Source organism: Cynocephalus volans, chromosome 7 (genome assembly GCF_027409185.1).
Source record: "Cynocephalus volans isolate mCynVol1 chromosome 7, mCynVol1.pri, whole genome shotgun sequence".
Classification (NCBI taxonomy): Eukaryota; Metazoa; Chordata; class Mammalia; order Dermoptera; family Cynocephalidae; genus Cynocephalus; species Cynocephalus volans.
Window position 1 is genome coordinate 41,877,537 of NC_084466.1, and position 23,028 is coordinate 41,900,564.

At 32.3% G+C, this 23,028-nt stretch overlaps 1 protein-coding gene across 2 annotated transcripts in view; it reads left to right on the forward strand.

Annotated features, from left to right (window-relative positions):
* KLHL1 (kelch like family member 1) overlaps positions 1 to 23,028 on the forward strand; it is a 373,250-nt gene that overhangs the window by 94,888 nt on the left and 255,334 nt on the right. Inside the window, exons 2-3 of one of the 2 annotated variants that reach the window (XM_063103154.1) lie at positions 11,947 to 12,129; positions 20,157 to 20,293. In XM_063103154.1, the coding sequence (XP_062959224.1) occupies positions 11,947 to 12,129; positions 20,157 to 20,293 (320 nt within the window). The remainder of the gene's footprint in view (positions 1 to 11,946; positions 12,130 to 20,156; positions 20,294 to 23,028) is intronic. The other variant, XM_063103155.1, reaches the window with a different exon arrangement.

A 23,028-nucleotide genomic window follows, 5' to 3' on the forward strand; every position in this document is an offset into this window, starting at 1 on the left:
CTGCTGTAGAAGTATCACATCTGGAATATCAGCTTTAATTTTCATCCTTGCCGGATTATGTGATAATCTAGTTAGTATTCAAGATTCATCTGGCATTTTTACCCACTGAATGAATGAATTAATCCATGACATAATAGAATCTCTATTCTTTTATATTTAACAGTTATAATGTGGCACTAATATCCGCAAACTCCTTGTGAATGCAGTATAGATTTGGATGTAGTGTTGTGGTCCTCATGTGGTGATAGTTAATATGGCACATTTTTCCTTAATATGCCTGACTCTGCGGGTCAGAAAGCCAATATGAGAATTGTGACAGTTTCTGAATACATCTTTTCCAACTATGCATTCTGAGACTGAGGAAATAACCACAGGTTAAGTCCATCCATTCAGTGAACACACCAGGATAGGAACTTGGACAAATACACAATTTACTGCCTGGCTTTCAAAGGTTTCCTCTTTGTCTGGTGAATATAGTGGCATTTAAAGGCTGTGAGGTACTTGCTTCAATTCAGAGATAATATTTAATAACTTCTGAAATATTTTGGCATTTTCCATTTTCCAATGTCTTATTTTGGGGAAAAGCAGAAATACATATTTCCATTACAGATGTGTAGCAAATTTGCAGGTGTTTTCTTTAGAAAAACCCAGTCTTATAATCAACAAAGCCTCTCTGTATCTCTGAACTAATTTACATAAAGTAACTTTGGGGGAGAGGATACTGATACATGATGACATAACTCAGTTCTGTATGAAAAATCTATACATTTTCCAATTAAATAAATACCAGGGACAGCCATTTCATCTGTTTCATGTAGATACAGCATGATTAATTTGTTCCCTTCAGATATATATATAGACATGTAAAATCCACTAATCAAGACTCCTTCCCTATGATCATAACAGGAAGAAGCAAGTGTTTTGGTGTAGAGGACCATAGAGTAAGTAGTTTAAGCTTTGGAGGGCATATGATCTCTATCATAACTACCTGACTTTGTTGTTGCAGCAAGAAAGCAAACATAGAAAATATAATCCAATAGATGGGGCTGTGTTCCAATAAATTTTATTTACCCCCAAATGTGGTAGGTTTAGTTAGACTACTGACACTGGTTTATAGTGACACTAGTGTCTATATTGTCTTTGGGACAATATTACCATTGACATCAAATAGTTAAATTTAATTGAGTCATTAGAGCCTACAGTTTACTTAGCAGAGAACTTTAAAACTGTCTTCTTGCCAGTGGATTTCTTAATGGTGGAAGAAATATTTTCTAGGCTCTCCAATAGTTATGATAAAACAGGTAGGCCATAATAGATCTAATGTGTCATTCCCATATACATTAGCATTTCTACATCTTCCTCTACAGTACCCCTGGGAAGTGTTGGCATTACAGATTCTAAGATTCCTATTAATTCAGGCTTGTATTAGCTAATAAATGATGTTAGAGCCACTCCTCTGAATTCTGGGTGAGAAGAACCACATCAATTTACTTCACCCAGTTCAACCTTAATCTGATATATTTTTAATTTTTTCCTATCAGTGCACCCCAGGTACCAGTCTATACAAACTAGCCTAATATTGTAACTCGTTTGATGCATGGTATGAAAGGAGACTTGTGATTCTCCCTTTGGTCTATAACAGGAAGAATAAGTCTGAAGGGAATAAAGCATGGTGGGACATGTTCTAAGGAGAGTAGGCATTATATTGCAAAGCATCTACTACTGATAAAATACTGGTGAAGCTTTTGAAGAAAATTTCTACAAGAGGAGGCTAATTTCCTTAGTAGAGGAGATGATGCTGTTTCTATAGTCAGGAAGACTTAAAGAAAGGGTTCAAGTTTCTTGGCTTTGTCTGTTTCCACACAATTGTCCCCAAGCCTCAGAGTGCCACTCCTACCCAACCGGGCCTCATTTATAGTATGCATGATTTGATGACTTTGTGCATTACACAGGCATTTCAATTTACATCATAAGTAGATTTAGGGTCTGATCCTTCCATGTCTTTATTCTGATGCCACTAGAGACAAAGGTTTCTTTTAGGCCACAGAAGTGTTCTAGTTCATCATCTCTTCCTTGAGTTGGAAATTGTAGGCCGTAAACTTATAATCAGTTCTTTGTAAATTCTCAAGTTCAACCCACATTCTTTATAATCTCCATTGTTGTTAGAGAAGTTCATTTTAACAACCAGTTGATGACCCAAATTCTGTCTTTTACCAGTTCTATATCCCTTCTCTCCACTCTGGGTATTCGGAATAAATGTGATTCCTAAGCAGTAGATTTTTAGTGTTCCATTTCCAATCTGGAAAGATCATCTGTGTATTTCTCAAATATGTGAAGCTTTCAAGTTTCCATTTTGATGTCATTGTCCTGGGGCCACTTCTGTTACCAATTTCTCTAATCAGAAATGGTCTTTGCATTGAATAAATTAATTCTAATTTATTCAAGTGAAGATATATAATAAAGATACTATTTATCTAGGTATTGGCAGTATCAGAATAAGGGGAAGTACAGAATTTCATTCTTTTTATGGCAGAGCCGTATTCTATTAAGTATATATGCCACATTTTCCTTATCCAGGTGTCGAGCAATGAACATTTATGTTGTTTCCAACTCTTGGCTATTGTAAATAGAGCCACGATAAACATGGGAGTGCAGGTATAACTTCAACGTGATGATTTCCATTCTGTTGGTTATATGCTTAGAGAAAATTATGTTAAGTGAAATAAGCCAGGCAAGGAAAGAGAAAGACCACATGTCCTCACTCATAAGTTGGAGCTAAAAAATAAACAAATACATAAAAACGGAAGAAAAAGATACAACAATCAAATAGTATGTTAACTTGCAAAAGCAGAGAACAGAACTGAGATTACTAGAGGTGAAAAAAGGAGAGCAGGAGGAGGGTTAGTGAGAAATTGGTAAAGGGCCCCCAAAAATGATTACATGGTGTAATGTTGAATATACTAATTATTCTGATTTCAACATTACACATTACACTCAGATATTGATATTCAGTGCAGTACCCCACTGAGATGTACAATCAAAATTATGTTTCAATAAAAAAAAAATATGATAAGTGAAAGAAGTCAGTCACAAAAGGCCAAAAATAAAAATAAAAATAAAAAAGACCAGGTGGAAGGATAAGGCCTCCAGACCAGAATAGAAAAGTGGGAAGCCATTAATATCACTAAGCCTGAAGGGACAAAGGAAAGAAATAGTAGACCTTAAGCCCAGAGTCAACTAGTGACATGGAGTGCCAGGGTAAAATGGACTGATTCTTGAATGAAAAGAGTTAATGTAGAGATAAAGTCCCATGTGAGGAAGGGATAGGAAAAATAATATGCTGACGTTTTTCTCATTCTTCATTCTGGTCAGTCTATATTTTTCATTGACCACGTACAAAGTAAAAGCAACTAGCAAGAGATAGAGGTAGTGTAGGAGATGTCGTGCTCAGGGATCAGGCTCCTTCCATGGTACACACAGAACAGGATAGACAGTAGTTATCATTAAGCAGAACAGTGTAGATAGTGAGGTACTTGGAGTACAGTAATTTCCTTCCTCCTTCCCTTCCCTTCCCTTCCCTTCTTTTCCTTTCTTTCCTTTACTTTGACCTGGATTATGGTTATGTAGATGTTTTTATTTTTTAATACTTCACCAGAAAATATTTTGAAAGTGCTTATTTTAATTCAATAGCTGAAACAGTAAATAAAACTTATTTAGTTCATTAATGTTTTTCAGAATTTGTTCTGAGATTCTACCTACTGCATTTCTCCAAAGTGATTGCTACAAGGAAGTATTTTCCTTTTATTATTGTATCTGAGAAAACTAATAAAGCAATGCACATAGCTCTAATATTGTGTTTTCCAAAGAAAGTAACTGCTGTTTTACTCTACGCTACTTTATTTGAAGAACAGAAGTGATACCATGGATTTGATTAGTATTTTTGTTGTAGCTTGAGATACTTTGTGAATGAAGAACTTGAATAAAACAAATATATTTTATTTCTAGTAAGCATTAAGAAATCTTACAGTAATATAGTATTTTAGAATGATGTATCATAAATATTTTGTAACCATTTTAATAGTTTTGTGTACAGCTATTATTTGTACAAGTATATGCATATATATTTTTATGTTATTATTCATGTTTAAAAATAGTCAAGTACATCCCTCTTGAAGATTTATTTACTATAGGACATCTAATACAAAGACTTCATTTCTATATCCTTAAGAGAGATTTCCTCAGACGTAATTTTTAAACTCAATCATAATATTCATCAGATCTAATATTATGAGACGATAACTATTATAATAATCATTAAATTGGAATTTTATCAACTTTGAATCTTAATTTTTACAAATAATAATTTTATCAAAAGGTTTAGGCTATTGAACATATCTTAAGTATTTCGATATGACTTGGATTTCTTTTCTTTTGATTTCTGGTCTCCACAAAATTTATTTCTAAGAGTTTGGAACTATGGAAGCAGAATTTTGGTTGGAAAAATCTGCCTCTGTGTGTGTGTGTGTGTGTGTGTGTGTGTGTGTGTGTGTGTGTGTGTGTGTGTGTGTGTGTGTGTGTGTGTGCGTATTCTCACCAAACATAAAAATATTTATTTTCATAACTGAACACTTTTTTTTACTAATCCTTGATAAGAATAAGACAAGTGGCTAAATATAATAATATTTTCTTCTAAATTTATAGCAATTACATGTTCAAATAAGACTGATTTTAATACCAACCTGAGTTAAATTTACATTAATTTTAAAATCTTAATAGACTGTTGGAGAGTTTTTGGTAAGAAAAAGCATAAAATGTGATTGCAGATGTTGCGTAATTACTCATTTATACATAAATTACCAAATAACTGCATTTCATATTAGAAGCACTTTCAGAATTTTATCACATTTCACATTGCCAGAATGCCCTGAGAAGTTGCCTTTCTTCCAAGATGTCTCCTTTTTTGTTGAGAATTTTAAGCATCTAAATGTGGTTTATTTGTCAACCTTACTCATCATTTCCTCATCCACAGTTTTCTTTAGAGTTTAAGGTTGTTAAAAAGATTTCAACTATGTCAATTTTGTAATTTCAACCATTTAAACATACTTTTTATATAAAATTGGTAATATCTATGGATTATGTATTTTTAAATTGAAAAGTGGAAAACAAAATATGAATCATTTGTTTTATGTGGTTATTATTTATTATACATAGACAATTTTTTTCACGCAACATGTACTGTACTGAGGTTTACTTAATTCATAAAAGTACTCTTTTTATTTCACAAATACTTCTGGTTACATTTTCAAATTTAGTTTATCTTTGGAAATGTACTTAGATTATGCTACAAAGCATTTTCAAAACTACGTCTTATTTACAAGCATCATGTGTGAATTTTTTTTAATTGTATGCCATTTTATTAGGACTTTAATTGAGATTCAGAACCTACTAATTGATGAAGCGAGAACATATACACTTTTTCTCTAGTACATAAGTTATTTCTTTTTTTTTATTGTTTGTTGTACCAATTCATGTATTTGCATGTGCATGTGTGTGTTGATGTTTCAGTACTTCTGATAAAAAACCTTACTTAAAAATCCAATTATCTTACAAAATATAATAGTACCCAGAAGCAACATTAATGACTGTATTCATTTTTCTTGTTTCTAAGTAGCAGCACCTGGTGATGAACTTCATTCATTACAAATTTCCTTCATCTATACCTGTCTCAAAAGAATTGAAAATCTGTGTGTTTAACATAACTAAGCATATATTCTGAACACTGGTTTACACTTCGATACTGACATGATGATGATGTTTCTCTAATTTTACAATGCAAAGCGGATTGTGTTTATTTATTCATTGAAATTTCTTTCTTTTCTTCTTGTTCATTTTTTGAACTTAGTTGTTTTTTTAATAATGATTATGTTTTTTGGAGGGTGACTGGCCAGTACAACTTTATGTTTTTTTAAATATAATAATAATATAAAATATTTGAACATGATTTAGAAAGGTAGAAAATAGCAAACCCAATTTCCCACTACTCAGAGATATATTAAAAAATTAAAATAAATATATCTATAATGCACACTTCATCTAAAGAGAAATACACTACCTAAAATATACACTAAATTTGCACAGCAAAAATAAATAGTTAATTTTTCACTTAAATAAAGTCATCTTTCACTAGTCAGGTCTTTGCCCGAGAACTATGTATGAATGGGTGATTCCTTTATATACATTACAGACATATTTTTAAAAATATTTTCTTCAAAATAAAAGCTAACTTTTATACTCCAGAGAAATGAAAATCTGCTGGCAAAATTAGTTTGCCAATTTAGTTCTACTCTTAGGCACTAACATTAAAGAAATAATGGTAATCTTGGAATCTAGTTTTAGTCATGGACCCTTGTTGTTTCAATATTGTTATATATTCAATATTTTAATTCAAATATAACATATGTGCTTAAAATATTTTTACAGCACTTTCTTTACTATACTTACTGTATTCTATAGTATTTTTATAATGTGCTACCAGAGAAATGCAAGATAGTATACATTACGGTTACAGCACTTATTTTATGCTTCTTTCTAATGAACTCTGGAAGCTATTTGATACTCAACAAAAGCAGTTCACAGCAAAAGCATTTACTAATTACCTTCTATGTGCTGGGCACTCTACATTAGATTTTGGGAGATTAATCCTATTGCTTCTTTTATTAGTGCTAGTTTTTTTTCAACAACATATTTTAGTGCTCTATGAAAACAAAACAAAACATATAAACTAAAATTGGAACCTGAACAAGGCTGTCTTCTCATAAAATTTTCTTCACTCAATAATTCAACAAATAGTTATTAAACTAAAATATTCTACATGCCAGAGATGTATTTAAACCATACTTACATGTCAGTGTAACCCAAACATCCCAGGCTGTGAGGATTAAAGGAAGGCTTTATCAAACAAGTGACATTTAAACTGATTTCTGAAAGTTAGCTATGAGAATATCAATGTGTTGTGAAGGTTCCAGTAAAGATAAATATGTGCGTGAAGGCTATAGAAGAAAAAGGTGTGACTTATTGTAGAAACAGGAATTAGTTAATAAGTCTACAGCTAGAGCTTGACTTGAAGGATAACAAAAGTCGAAGAAAGTATCAGTTTATATAGAAACTTATAATGCATGTTGTAAAATTAGGACCAAGAAAGCACTGAAGGCTAAGAACTAACTGGCACTGAGCAGAATCTATGACATAATAGCTTTAGGTTGACACAGAAATAAGGAGTGTTAGAGTGAAAACAGATCGGTGGTTGTTGGTTTTTATAATTAAGCTTTTTTTTTTTTTTTTTTGTGACCGGTAAGGGGATCGCAACCCTTGGTGTGGTGTCGCCCGCACCGCGCTCAGCCAGTGAGCGCACCGGCCATTCCTATATAGGATCCGAACCCACGGCTGCGCTCCCAAGCGCTGCACTCTCCCTAGTGCGCCATGGGGCCGGCCCTACAATTAAGCATCTTTTGTTGTTAATTTAGTCTAATCTTCCAGGAGCAACTATTTCTGGTGCAAGCAACTAAATTATCTCTGCCTGATCCCAATACTGTCTACCACAACAATAGGGAAACATGCTTCATCTCAGAGTTGTTTGGTACAGGGAAAATAAAGAATGGTTAGTCCTGAATTGCGTAGAATAGCACAGAAAACAGGAATGTATGTTGGTCAATTCTCAGCAATTAAGATAAGAAATAAAGATGGAAGCTAAAAATATCCACGAGAAAGCCATGAATGACCTTGTCAAGTTAAATGAGTGGTTAGGGAAGTCAGATTGCAATGGACTGAGGAGTGTTTGAAGGGTCAGGAATTGAAGTTAATAATTGAAGACAACTCTCTCAAGACATATGGTTGTGAAAGGAAAAGAAAAGTATATCTATGGTTTGAGTAGTTCATGAGATCAAAGAAAAATTTTATTCATTTTATCTTTTATATATGTTAGATTGAGGAAGACTTAAGCATGTTTAAATTTTGACAGGAAGAACTCATATTGGATTTTGAAAATTAAATTAATTATAACTTCAAGCTTTATGTTGTCAGGCCATAATAAAGATAAAATATAGTGTGTCATATATTGTACAATAAACTCTTGGAAAGACACTGTTAGGAGTTTTGTTTTTGTTTTTGTTTTTGGGGGGTTTTTTTAAGCTGAAGATACATTTAAAAAATAGGAAATAATAAAATCCAATGCTATACTTGAATATTTACAGAAAATTTTGTAAAGACATAATCTATATTTCCTAAAATTTTAAGGCTTTATTTGTTGAATTAATAAGACTGGACATATGATGCAAAGGAGGTTAAATAATGATGCTTAGTTTAAAAACATAAATGTTCTGATGGGGAAACTCATTTTTAAATTTTATCCTGAACCAAAGGTTGAGGAAAACGAGTCCTACACAATTCTGAAATCAGGAAATGATTTATGAGGAAACATACAAGAGAAAATCAAGTCAAACAAATAGAAACATTTATCTGACAGATTGACTATGAAAAAAGTGACTTGTTTTCAGATATAAAGCATTTCAGACTCAAAGCACGAGACTTTTGTGGAAAAAATCTAGGAGAGAACTTGTTTTGGAGCCTAGTTTCTAGTTTTCTGTGTTTTCTTTTTTATTATTCTTTAAGACATTCTTTCAAATTACTTTCAAATTTTTCAGAAAAGGCCCATTTCTATAATATATTCAAGATTAATCAGCATGTCTAGAATAGGTAAAAGAAGATACTATCTTGAAAACAATAATTAGTTTTTGACTTTGAAATAAATCCTGTCAAATACTATGCTGTTTTGTTTTATTTCTAGGGTCTCATCAAGCTCTAAAATTGTATTATTTTATTTCTTTCACTATTTGCTTTAATATTGCATCCACTGCAACTTAGGTGACTTGAAGTTAAAATATATTAAATTATTTTATTGATAACTTTTCCAAGATTATGAAATTATTAGTGAGATGTAAAACTTTTGCCCTAAGTATTTCGTTTAACTTGTGGGTAATTATTGTAGTTCTGTTTCTTTTGGTGGCTGGCTGGTACAGGAACTTGTAGGTAATTAGTATAAGGATCTGGAAGGAGATTTTATCCCAAAGCCTCCTTAAACTAACTTGGAGCCATTCTGCAGGGCACTCTCTAACATCTTCAATTTTAAAACCTATTCCTTCAGTCTGGGTACTAAACCAGAAACATCAGGGTCTCATAAGAGGCAGTTTTTATCAGTTTGGAAACCTGCAATCCTGACTCAAATCTCCTTTGGTATCTAAGAGCCAATAATTTGTTCATTCTAGATTTTAAAATTCACCCTGCAGTGCATTGTGTGACTTTTCTGTTCAATGCGTTAATGTATAGAAATAATTCTGCTGTTCTTGCTACATACACCTGAGCCTGAATTACTAAAATATATGCTGAGAAATGACCATATTCTAGGAGTGTAATTTGAACACTTGTGAAAGGGAAACATATGGTACAGCAAAATTTGTATTATTTTCAAATATTTAAAGAAAACTTGTAAAATCTGATGAAAATAATCATATTGTGTAGACAAATATTGTAGCTTGAACAGAGTGCACACAATTTTAATGGATTTAGATTTGTAAACTTGTCTGTAGATTCTTTTAAATTTTCTATATGTGCAAACACATCTTTGCAAATAATACCATATATTTTCTTACATAGCAATAATGGGTTGATTTTTTCTGTTTACATTACACTGACAAGGTCCTTCAAATAAATGTTGCATAGAAGTGATACTATGGGATCTCATTCTGAATCTCAAAGAGAAAAACATTTCAGTTAAATATGAACCTTGCCAAATAAATGTATTAGCTTTATATGATTAAAATATGTTTTTTAATGTAGTTCAATTTAGCTGTAATAGATCACCCTTTTTTACATATACTTCTAAAGTTAGTAGCTAATATTTTGTATAGAATTTTTGCAAATATGTTAAGAGAGAGAATGGACTGTAATTTTCCTTCCTTATAACATCCATGACAAGTTTTGTATCACTGTCATAATTGGCTAATTAAATAAGTTGGGGGACATGTTTCTTTTCCTGTTCTTTGGCAACTTAATCTTCTTTCTCTCACTGTTTTAGTTTGAGTATTTTCTATTAATTTACTTTCAGACACCTGTTTTTCTTCTCCCACATTCAATCTGCCAGTTAAATTCATCTATCAAAATCATACGTTAAATTATTATATTTCTTTATCTATTTCCATTTGATTTTTTCATATAACCCAATATTCTAGTGAAATTCTCAAATTTATCATCTACATTAAAACATATTAATAAAAGTTATATTCACATTTATTAAATGCTAATTGTGGTTCATATATTCAAAAATGTCTGCAGCGACGAGGAGCCTGTTTCTATTGTCTGTTTTTCTTTCTGGGTCCTGTTTAAGGCCTTCTAGCTTTGCTTTTAATATCGAGTGTTATATAGAAGAAGTCACAGAGTCTAGATGACATTATCTTCATCTAAAGATAAATTCTTTTTACTGTCTGCTGGCACTTACATTAGAAGCCTACCTTTACGCAGTCAGGGATTTTTACTGATTCAAATCTAGGTTTCAGTCTTTGGATTATCTTGTCTATACTCAGTTCCCCTTACACCAAGGATACAGCCCAGCCCTTCATGGAGCCCAGTTGCAAGCCTGTTTATCAGAGCCCTTCATTCTTGCTGGCTCTTCAATTCAAATGTTTACTTTTTGAGCACTGCTTAATTTCTCAGCCTCCTTTAAGTCATTTTCTGCTTGTCTAGTGCTGCTCAAGAATTAGTATATCCTTCTAGGGGAAAAGTAATACCAAATAACAGCCTTATTCCAACTTTTCTCCTTTACAGCCCCTGCTTTGAAACCCTTCAAGTTCTGGCTTCCTTTGTAACCAATAAGTCCAATATCCATTCTTTCCTCCTAACTCCTTGATGATGCCAGAAGTTCTGCTTAGCTGCTGTGTTCTGATGAGTTGCTCAGACTCACTCTGTGTTGCTTATAATTATTACATCTCAATTGGAAGCATAATTTTCCATGTTACTTTCTGAGATATTTACCATGAAATAAGCAATTTCATTATTATCTTTATGTATCTAAACAATTTTCATACTTAAATTGTGTTCAAGATTTGTCACCAGAACACTTAATTGTGTCTGCTGGACCCAGCAATGAATCTAAGTATATTGAGAGTCTTCTCCTTGATGGAGCATGGTATTTTTAAAGTCTTTTTGTAAAACAGTCCATGCTTTTAATAGATATAGTAGCAAACTTTAAGTATCATAGACTTTTCAAAATCATTAAGTTTATTATATATGCATTTTTTAGTGATTAAAATTTTTATAGGTACTGAGCTAATACATTCTGTGCATTTTTTGTTTAATCAGTTGATAACACAATATGAAGGTCACAATTTATTTTCAAATTTAATTGCCAATATTTTTTACAAACCATGTTTTATAAATTTTCATAATAAAAATCACCTCTTTCTGCAAAGCAACATTTAGTATCACATCTCAAGTATCATGACTATTTAGAATAGTATAAAAAGCTACCTCAATGTCAAGTGGATGAAATTAAAATTTCATTATTAATTAATTTTAGAATAGGTATATTAATAATTTACTATTTCTGTGCCTTTTTCAGGTTTACTAACTTAATGTCCTAATAAATGCAGATAGCTTTTTTTAAATCACTTTTAGAACAGGAAAAAAGAGATAATTTTAAATTCATTTATTGCTTACTATAGCAAATCATTTAACCCAAAGTAGATTTTTCAGACTTGTTTCTTTGAACTTGCACTAAAAATCATGAAAATAGGACAGATGCATTAATTTTCCCTTAAAAGTTAAAAAATCATAGTATCATTCTGGATGATTCATAGAACTTTATATAAACACCATCTTTTTGTGTGTGGCTTACAGACTGTCAGCAACCAGCCATTCATTGACACCTCAAAATGATATGGATTCCAGTAGCTCTGAAGAATTCTATCAAGCTGTTCACCATGCTGAGCAAACCTTCAGAAAGATGGAAAGCTACTTGAAGCAACAGCAACTCTGTGATGTTATCTTGATTGTTGGGAATCGAAAGATACCTGCACATAGGTATAGTAGTCAGTCTTTATTGGAAATATGCATTTATATGTTTAAAAGTGATAGACTGATATGCAGATTGCAGAATATTCTATGGCTCCAGAAATAAAGATTCACATTTAAGAGAACTTGGTTTTTGTTGTTGTTGTTACTATTTTTTTTCCTTCATTTTTGGGAGGAATTATAATGCCATTTTAGGTAGTGAATTTAAGAAATTTTTAAAAAATATGAAGAGTTCAAAAATAAAACTACTCATAACTAGGGTTGATAAATATTTGTTTAAGAAGACAGAGGGACTCAATCAACTTAAAATTATATTAACACATGAAATGATCATTATTTTTTAAAAACACAGCATGTTTTATATGATTGAATATGATTTATATGACCTTATAGCCTTTTATTGGTACTAACTTGATATTTTTTCACTCATTTCAAATATTTTTAACCAACAAGTTGAGCATTTCTCCTATATATTAGCTTGTTTCTGTTGCTTGTAACAAAATACCTGAAACTGAAATATTTGTAAGAAAATGAAATTTATTGTTTACAGTTTCAGAAACAAATTGGGAAGTCTACAATCCAGGGAACATATCTGGTGAGTTGACTCCATAGCAATGCAGGGCGTCACAGGGTGAGAATGGCAGAGAGAGAGAAAGCTAACTCCGAACTCCTCCTTTTAAAGTCCCCAGAACCTCAGCCATGACCACCATTTCTTCTTGGTTTATTATTGCTCTAAAACATCTGAGCAATGTATTGCTTACACATATATTATTCTGAACATTTTAATATTTTATATGTTTAGCGCATATTGCATTTAACTCATTGTAGTCAATCTAGTATGATAAGAAAAAAATTAGTGTCTTTTTTATCCATGGGTAAATTAATTCAAATACGGCTTTATGTTTTCTTTACTTTGTTAAAAAATAAACTTAAGCATATTAAAAATTTTTAAATTTTATTTGAGCAAATACCTATTGATTAACCAGGCAGTACCAGACTACAAGATATTCAGGGCTCAACCAAAGGACTGTGATGGAAAACTTTTATAGGGTGTTTGTGAAGCAATACAAAGAAAATATTTGATTGTTTAAAGTGGAACAGTAGCCCAGTTAGAGAGATTGGTTGGATGTTTCTGACTGGTTAAGTTGCTTTGAATTGGATTTGCTTGGACGGCAATCCAGAATGCTGGAGCTGTCTCAGCCTAATGGCCTCCCAATTACTGGTTTTTTTTTTTAACAACACTATAGTTGAAAACCTTATCACTAACTATTTTGCAGGTAATTTACATCCTTAGAATTCTAAGTTAAACACATATTAACAAACATGTGAAAAAAATTTTTGTGGAGTACCTGAAAAAGGCAATCACACTTTTGAATAATTGCAGGTGTCATCACCTTATTTATACTTTTGCACAATGAAACAATGTTAATTAATGCAAACTAGCTCCTGGCTTAATAAAAATATTTATTTATTTATTTATTTATTTATTTATTTATTTATTTATTTATTTATTTATTGGTCCTTTTTGTGACCGGTAAGGGCATCGCAACCCTTGGCTTGGTGTCGTCCACAACGCGCTCAAGTGAGCGCACTGGCCATCCCTATATAGGATCCGAACCGTGGCGGGAGCGCTGCTGTGCTCCCAGCGCCGCACTCACCCAAGTGAGCCAGGGGGTTGGCCCAATAATCTTATTTATTTATAACAAACAAACTAATGGATTTTTAAATTTTTCTCTTATATTTCGATTAGCTGAGCTGAGCATTGTCTTTGGGAAAAACACATATAATATTATAATCATTAGCACTGAAATATGTGGTAGTATTATAATAATTTCAAATAATGTAAAAAGAAATAATTTATGTATATCTACTGCTCTTTCAGAAAAGACATTAAATGCTAGTGTCATAAGAACTCACTAAATATTCATTCATAAAGATAATTTCTACTTAATTCATATTAATCATCTCATCATTCAAAACTTTCTAATCAATTTCTGTTTAAGTTAACAAATCATCTCCATTAAAGAACTCATCATAAAATCCTTTATTTATGTGCTGGTATATAAGTTTTTAACCTAATGTAGGTTGCAACTATCAATTCATTTATAAAGGACATATTTTTAAGTGGGTGAAGTCTGAAAGACTAGTAGTACTTAAAATCACACATTAATATATTTTTTCATTAAAAAAATCAAAATTCTGAATTCACTTTTGCTTTAGGCTGTCACAGAAATCCTAAGATAAATATAGATTTCACATAAATAGCATAGTATAATTGATTAGCAACAGTGAACCAAAACATTTGAATGTAAATTCCTGAATTCCAAAAAAGTGGATTTTGTGATAGGTGTTTACTTGTAATCAAGGATGTCAGATGATGAAAATTAGACTGACAAAATCAGTATTAACAATTGGACAGTTGAATTTTCAATGGTAAGAAGTTTAAGGGGTGAAGTGCCTGGTCTGATACAATGTACAGACAGATAATGAAATAAGATTCAGTTTGTGAAAGTTTTATCTCCCATTAGCCATTAGTGAGTAAGTTCATCGGGTAGACATAAATGGGAAAATGTTACATGGCTAACATCCTCTGATCTGGAAATAATGCTATTTATAATTTTGTGTTCATACAAACAGTGTGAAAGGTCATAGAAAATACACCCAACAAAAATTATTCCTGGGCAGTGATGTTCATAGAGCAGGATGGAAGATGAGCTATCATTTCTTTTAATGTTAAACATATGTATTATTTTAACTTTTTAAAACAAGCATGCAATACATTCATAATCAAATGAAAATTTAAATCAAGAATAAAATGATGACATTTAATGTGGACAAAAAATCCTGTTCTACAGACTAAAACACTAGGCATTTCAAGGTGTGTTGTATTCTATTTTCACTCCTTATACATATTTGATAATGAATTTAGTTATGTCAAGAATATATTTATTCTCTTAATGTTCTTCATAGTGTACTAGTATCATGTAAATACTTAAGGCTAAAAGTGACAATGAAAATCATATATTTAGTAACACTTTAACCCTATAAAATCAGGTAAAAAGACATTACTTTCATCAGTAATTTAGATATTAATACTTGTAGTAGGCAAGTAATATTGCTTATCTATGTTAGGGGAAAGTTTATTTACATATATTATCTTTGATAGAAGAGGAATAACTGATTTCTCTCATTGTATTAAATCCATATCTATCTAAATCTTTCACTCAGCTTGGTGGTTTGCTCTTTACTAATTTTAGGGAAAAAAGATTTGAGAAGCTAAAATACTTTTGCTTTGTTTTGTTTTTTTCACCATTTGGATATAATTTGAATGTTCTGCTTCTGCCTACTATTGATATTCAGCAATACATGAAGCATCTTTCTTTGCACTAACTATAACAAACATACATCACACATAATCTAGCATTGGTCTATGACCTGTTGGTGATCTGAAAGGATTATAAAACATGATGCTTTTCCTCATGGAGTTTCCAATATATGAAGAATTAAGAATAACGCATAGAATACTTTAAAAATTATTATGTTTGCAAATAACTGCAAACTGAAACATATGATTCTGATTCTAAGTGCAAGATGTAGTGAAATGAGAAAATGAGTAATATATGATAGAATATAATGAAAGTTTTTCAAAGAAATTGATTTAAAATTCAGCCTAGTGGAAAGGAGGTGTATGCTACTTTAGACAGTGAAAATAATATAGAAAAATAGAAAAATAAAGAATGTGTTTGTGAAAATTACAGGGATAACGGATTGGTGAAATTAGAGGGATTTGGATTGGAAATACTGAGAAACTAACCCATTATAGTAGGAAAATGTGATTATGCTAGATCTTGAAAACCAGTAAAGGAGTTCAGATTTGAAGTAATATGTATAATTAGAAATTAATGTAAAGTCTGAGGAGGAGAGTAAAATAAATGTCAATAGTAATAACAATACCAATAATGGGGCTGCTAGTTAACACTCGGTGTTGTTTATGTTCCAGGCCTTCTTTGAAGTGCTTTGCATATACTAACTCATTTTGTCTTGAAGGGAAAGGAAATCCCTATTTTCCCCATTTTTTTTCTTTTAGAATAGAATCTGAAGCATAGAGAAATTAATAAATTCACCCGTTAAGTACTCAATAATTGATGGGAAATTGATACTCAAGCAACCTGGTTACAGAAGGAATGACTTTAACAACTACAATAGATTTAGAAAGAAGCTTTGAAATATGGTACAGCTATAGAAAATGTGCAAAAGACAGGCAAGCAAAAACAGGTTAATGATCTGAGAAGCTATTGTAGTTAATCCAGGCATGAAATGAGGACTAGATGAACATGAAGAGATGAACTGAGAAACATTTTGAAGAACAGCGTCATAAGTCAGGTTCCCTACTAATAGAGCCAGAGCCCAGAATTCAGGTGTGCATGGCTTCTTTAAAGAGTGTCCTCAGAAGAAAGGGAAACAGGATAGGGAAGAGGAAGGAGTGAATCAAGGATGGAACCTTGTTTGTCTATATCTCCCCAGAAGCTGCCTGAGGAGTTACACCCTGAAGTAAGGGGGCAACATTTTATACCCTGTTTCTGTCAGCCATTGCCATTGGGTCCACCCTCAGGTTGAGAGTTGGGGGAGGTTGTGGTGAATGGAAGATGAAGTGAGAAGTTCAGGAGTACATTAACCCCCAGGGAATAAGGCAGCTCCTGTTGCGCCAAGTGCAGTACTTCAGAAAAGGGGTATCCTGCTGCTGTTAGGTGCCTAACATCACTGCTACTGGGGGCTGGGTAGGCCACATAAACAGCATACCAACAAATGCCAATATGAAGGAAAGATGGATTTCATGTCATGTTTAATTTTGGCAATGAAGTAGAAGAAAACGTAATGTTGATTTCATCATTTCTACTCTGGAAGGTCAATATACTGGCAGTGCACCAATTAGAAACAGGGGCGTGTAAACGAAAGGAAATATTAGTGAGAAGACTTTGAGCTTAGTTTAAGCATAGTGAAATGCTATTGCAATATCTGATGAGCAGTTTCTACAGGTATTGGAGATAAAAGGTTACATTTAAAACCACCGTAACAATAATAATTAAGGCGATGCTCAAGAATGATTCTGAAAGAATGAGTGGTAAAGCAAAATTTAGAGGTCTGATAATAAACCTACAGCAATGAGGAAATCAAGGAGTAGGGTTAGGAAGAAAAGTCAATGAAACAGAGGTAAGCTGAGAGAAGAAAGTTCTACACAGCATTAGCCAAAAAGCAGTTTAAAGGAGTGAGAGTTCAACAATATCAAACACCATAATAAATTGATGTAGAACTTAGAAAAGTTTAATAGACTTGGAAGGGAAGAAATGTGTAGTGACCTCAGTAAGAGTTTTCCAGAGTGGTTGCTTGCATACACTTATTTACACATTTATTGCTCCTGCTTCTCTTGTGTTAATAGAAGCTAAATATGTCCATATAAAGATATTAACTTCTGTTGTGTGTTAAATCTCTCTTCTAAAATCTAATTGAAATCTTTTGTGTTACTAAGTCTAAATGCAGTATAAGCTTTTCTGCACTTCTATTGCTGAGTTAGCAGTATTTTGTATGTGTTGGTTGATGGAGAAGATTTCATGTAATTACTTAAAATTGAATAATATAGGTCAGATAATATTTTGATCTATAGGGATATGGCTCTGCTGCAAACATAGTTTTATGTTTAAGATCCATCTGGTTTACTTTATTTTGATTTACTTCTTTTGCCTAGGAAAGATATATATCCCGCTGGTTTATGATAGCTAATGTTTGTATTACACAATGTTATGTTTAGTACTTTTGATAGAACTGATCATTTGACACCAATTTACCTAATTGGTGTGCAATAAATATTTGAAGATATCTGTGTCAATCATTTTGTCAAACGTTGAGAACATAGAGTTGATATGTTATTTACTAACTTCCCAATTTAATGCATAACTGATAACTTTAAATATTTCTAACACATTACCATTCTAGGCATTAATATTTATAAAATATTTAAAACCATGATTCCTTAAGGCACTTTTTAAATGCATAAATTATATATTTCAAAAATGTTTTTCAGTTAAAAGAAGGACTGACTATTTTTATTCAAGTTAAATTTTTACCATGCTACTCCACTTATATAGAAGATAAAATATGTAGCAGATAAAACTGCAAAATAAATAATTTTTAAAAAATTCTCCTTATGATAAAATAATAATTTTTCCCTTAAAGTGTTAGGAAAAAGAAATGCATTTAAAGTTTACTGTTGCTTTGCTTACAGATGTAAGCATCACGTTTAATTTTTCTGACATGTACCCAGCAGCTTTTAGCACTTCCTTATTTTCTGGAATGAAAGGTGTTCCAAGCTTACCTTGTGCTCTCCCTGCTCCAGCTCTGTGGTCTGTTCTTTCTCCAAGGAGCCCTTAATGTACACACACATATACATACACACTCAAAAATCATAAGTATTTCTATATTTTTTATGTTAAGATCAAATAATTTACATTGATACTTCTGATTTCAACCCAACATCACAGGATTTTTTTCTAAGTCTTCTCTGGGTTCATATTTGTAAATCCATTCTCCATTGGTGAATATTCTTTCTCTGATAATTGTCAAAAATGTACTAAATTTCCCATCTTACTTTAAATAAAAAGAAGTTTCTGAATTCCTAACTCAAAGAACTGTAGAACACAAACATACCTCTTAACTACAGTGCACTTCATTTTTTACAGTTATCTTTTTCTTTAAAACAAGGGTAAATTGTAAAGTGTTTCAGTCAATCTGTTTAGTATTTATACTTCTGCTTAGGATGGTAAATTACATGAAAACACTCACTCCCATTAAAGCAATAATAAATCACCAGATAAACCAAATAATTATACTTTTATAAAGTTATCAAGAAGCTGTGGATATACTAACAACAGCCAACCAACCAAACAAACACCAAAAACAAAGCAACAACAAAAAAAAACCTAAAAACTAAAGTCCTGTTCCCTTCTTAGCCTCTATTTTTTTGCATGTGTGGTGGGGCTTTTTTTTTTTTCCCCCTTTGGTGCAGCAACACAATAGCTGTTATACCATTAACATTCACAATATATGGAAAAGCAGAAGAATATAATGCAAGGTCAAAAGTAAAATCATAAATAGAAATTAACCTAGAAACAATCCAGGTTTTGAAATTTAAAAATAACTTTGATAAATAATTTTAAATATTTACAGGAAAATATGAATGTAATGAATAAAACAATGGAAAATATCAAGAGATTTATAAAAAAAAAATTAGTCACTAGAAATTACCTAAAGTAAAACACAGTAAAAAAAAAACTGAGTGTAAAATGGTTTGACTCAGCAATATGTGAGGCATTCTAAATTGTTGAAACCAAATGAAATGCAAGTCTTAGAAAGAGTCAGAGAGTGAATTGGGTAAAAGAATGAGTAATTATTTACAGGTAATTTTTTTAAAATTTGTTTAAATAGAAAGATCCATGTACTGCTCCAGGAAGCTCAGAAAACCCCACCTAAATGTATCATAGACACGCTACTAAAATCCTAAGAAAAAGAGAAAAATTTTATAAACAATTCGAGATAAGAGGCATATTACAGCAGAAGAACAATTATAAGAATGAAAGTTAACTTTCTACTGGAAATAATAAAGTCTATATAATAATAATATTATATTTTTCAATCCCTCCCATCTCTTGTTTTCCTGTTACCAGAAATGCTATGAACATACCACTCTTCAAATTGGTATCTTGCTGCTTTGGGGGAGGTAAAATTTGGTTCTTATCCAAAAGGACTGAAGTCCTAAATTTAAAACGAAAAGCATACTAAAAATGGTAGAAGAAATTTTAGGAGAATGCTTGTCTGAAGGGTGGAACAGGATTATTTAAATCAATTTTTATAAGCAATCCATAAGGAAATAAATAAATGCATTGAATGATGGATTGATTTTGTCCTCTGTATTGCATTCTGGTTGACACTTAGTTCTTTTGCTTTATATTCATGCTCTACATTAAATCTTGTGACTCTTTCAGGCTTGTTCTGAGTTCAGTCTCTGACTATTTTGCGGCCATGTTTACAAGTGATGTTTGTGAAGCCAAGCAAGAGGAAATCAAGATGGAAGGCATAGACCCCAATGCCCTCTGGGACCTTGTCCAATTTGCATATACAGGTACAGTAGAATAACATCACATGGATGTGTATGAATTTTAGCTCATCTTCCTTGAGTACAGATTAAAGCTTTAAAAAAAAAAAAAAAAAAAACTATCCTGCGTCTTTTTTTTTTTCCAGTTGAAGACTGTATAATGGAGAAAAATAAGACTAATTTTTCATTTGTTGCTGAAATCTTGAGTGTCCATGTGTATACATGCATACGACTCCCTTCCACAAAGAATGTGAACAGGCTTTTGAATAAATAAAATAAATTGTTGGTAGAATGAGCTCGGAAGTGGAGCAGGTAGGACATAAATTATTAAATAATAATAATTTGTTTATGTCCATACCTGTGCAGAACTTTACAAACAGAAAGAGATTCTAATTGTCTTTCCTTTCAGAAATAAGGGTTCAAATATTTTTTTTTCCTTGTAATGTGTTATTTTAATGTTAAAACTTTCACAGAATATTTAATGTGTACTTGACAAACTTAGCTGAAAGGGATTATAAAAATACAGAGTTGTGAAAATGACTAGTTTTTTAAGGTTTTGTTGTTTTTTCTAATTTACTATTTTGACATTTTTTATTGGTCTTTGCACCATATTACATTTAATGCGTTCAAATAATTTTGCCAATTAAGAAAATATTTGTTGAATGTTGCCCACCATACATTAGCTGTATCTCTGGAGAAAAAAAAAAAAAAAACTAATAAATAAGCAATGTCTTTTCACTCAAGAAGCTCACCATCCAGTGGAGAGAAGAGCTAGATGATGAAATAAATATGTTATAATTCAAAATGCTAAGAGGGCATTAGAAGGCAGAAACCATGTTGTTCAGAGCATTATGAGGGCTTACATTCATTTAAAACATTTTAATCACTTTTCAAGAAGAGTAAGAGGATAGGAGACATAATAAAATCTTGTGAGAGAAGTAAAGACGGATAGTATGGATTGATGGTTTTTTTGATGTAACATTTGTTTAGAAATGGCATGTCGTTATTTGACTGGAATTCTTGATTATGGTGTGAGGTAAGGAGAGAAACGCAGGCTTGGGACTGATAATCAAAGTAGCAAGACCCCAATTTAAAGAGTGGCATGTTCATAGCATTTATGGTTACAGGAAAACAAGAGATGGTGTTGTAAAGATCAGCTACTGGAAGCAAAAGGCCCCAGAACTGGTGGGTATCTGTCCTCATTGAGGATTTGGCTAATCACAGGGAGGGATTTGCTGCCACTAACATAACACTTGTAAAAGGATCTTCTTGGAAAGGAAAACTGCATATGCTCTAGTTGCTGAATCTCAAAGCAGCAATGTGATGGAAAGACTTAGACATTTTCTGGCCTCAGTAATTTTTAAATAATATTTTGACAAAGCAAAAACTGCACTAGACAAAATTAAGCAAGTAAACAAGACTTTATTCAAGGCTAGTGCAATAGAGAAGAGAGACCATAACACAGTCTGAACTTAATTCAGCTGAAAGAAATGATGGAAGGATTTTAAGTGCTAGGGTGCGAGGAAGAATGCAGGTCATCTGTGCTGGCTAATTGGTTTTAACAAAGGAAAAGTAAACTTTCTTGTATCTTTGTGACAGAGGGTAGTTTTACAACTTAAAGCAGTGTTCACCAACGTTAGACTTCTACCCTCCCACAGAAACTGGCAGATAGGGGAGCTACCTCCCTTAATATTTGTATTTGAAAGATACGGTGTCCATGTCTTTGAGAAAAACATAACTGTGCTCTAAAACTGGCAAGGGGCTTTTAAAAAGAATAACAACTCAAAGGGGAAGAGAAAAAAAATGTGCAATTCTAAGTTTTATAAAGTGTATGCTCTAAGAAAGAGTGAGACCTACAGTAAGAAAGAAGCCTGTTTATAGTTTAGTCAAACTGAAGGGAATATTAAGGTCATCTTGATCAGTTTCAATCTGCATACAACCTGAAACAGTGATATAAAGGAGCGTTCGCCTGTGAGCCAAGAGATAGCAAACATAATCACATTATTGCTTCCTGGAATGGGAAGCATCATGAAGCTAACATTTTAGTGATCCTTCCAGCAACAGAAAGGCATAGATCTAATCCTTTCAGTCTCCATGGCCTGACAGCCTTGCATTCGTTGTGTGCAAAACTAGGTCAAAAGAGACACTCAGCATCCTGCTGTACAAAGTTGGAAAGAGTTTCAAAGCTCCCTGCTGAATATAATGACCCAGATTTGGCTCTTCTTTGTAGAGGGCAGATAGGGTATAAAGCAGCCTCTCAGCTGCCACTGCCACTTTGGACTTTGATCCAGTACCCATATCTCCCTGGTGGTTAATAAATTTCCAAGTGAGTTTGTAGAAATACGATTATGCTAGGCAAGCAAATAATTTAAATGGTTTAATTGGGTATGACATAAAATATGTGCCTGTTTTTTTGTTGTTGTTTTTTGGGGGGTTTTTTTTTTTTTTTTTTTTTTTTTTGCTACATGTAATGCAACAAATTGTAACAATAGAAAAGATCAAGTGAGTAATTGTAAAGAAAGGGAAGAATTGGAGGTATCTCTACCCGTGTCTATTTGGCTAGCTAACTGATCTGTAAGACTTTCCTTTAATGAAGGCCAAAAATAAATGCATCCCATAAAGGAGGGGGAAAAAATGAATGAGCAAAAATAAATGTAAAGGGTCAGCCATTTGAGATTTTCTTAAAGCTTAAGATTTGGGAGGCTTTGGAGAAACTGAAGAGAATCAATTATGCAAAGAATTGATGGTTAACTATTTGCTGT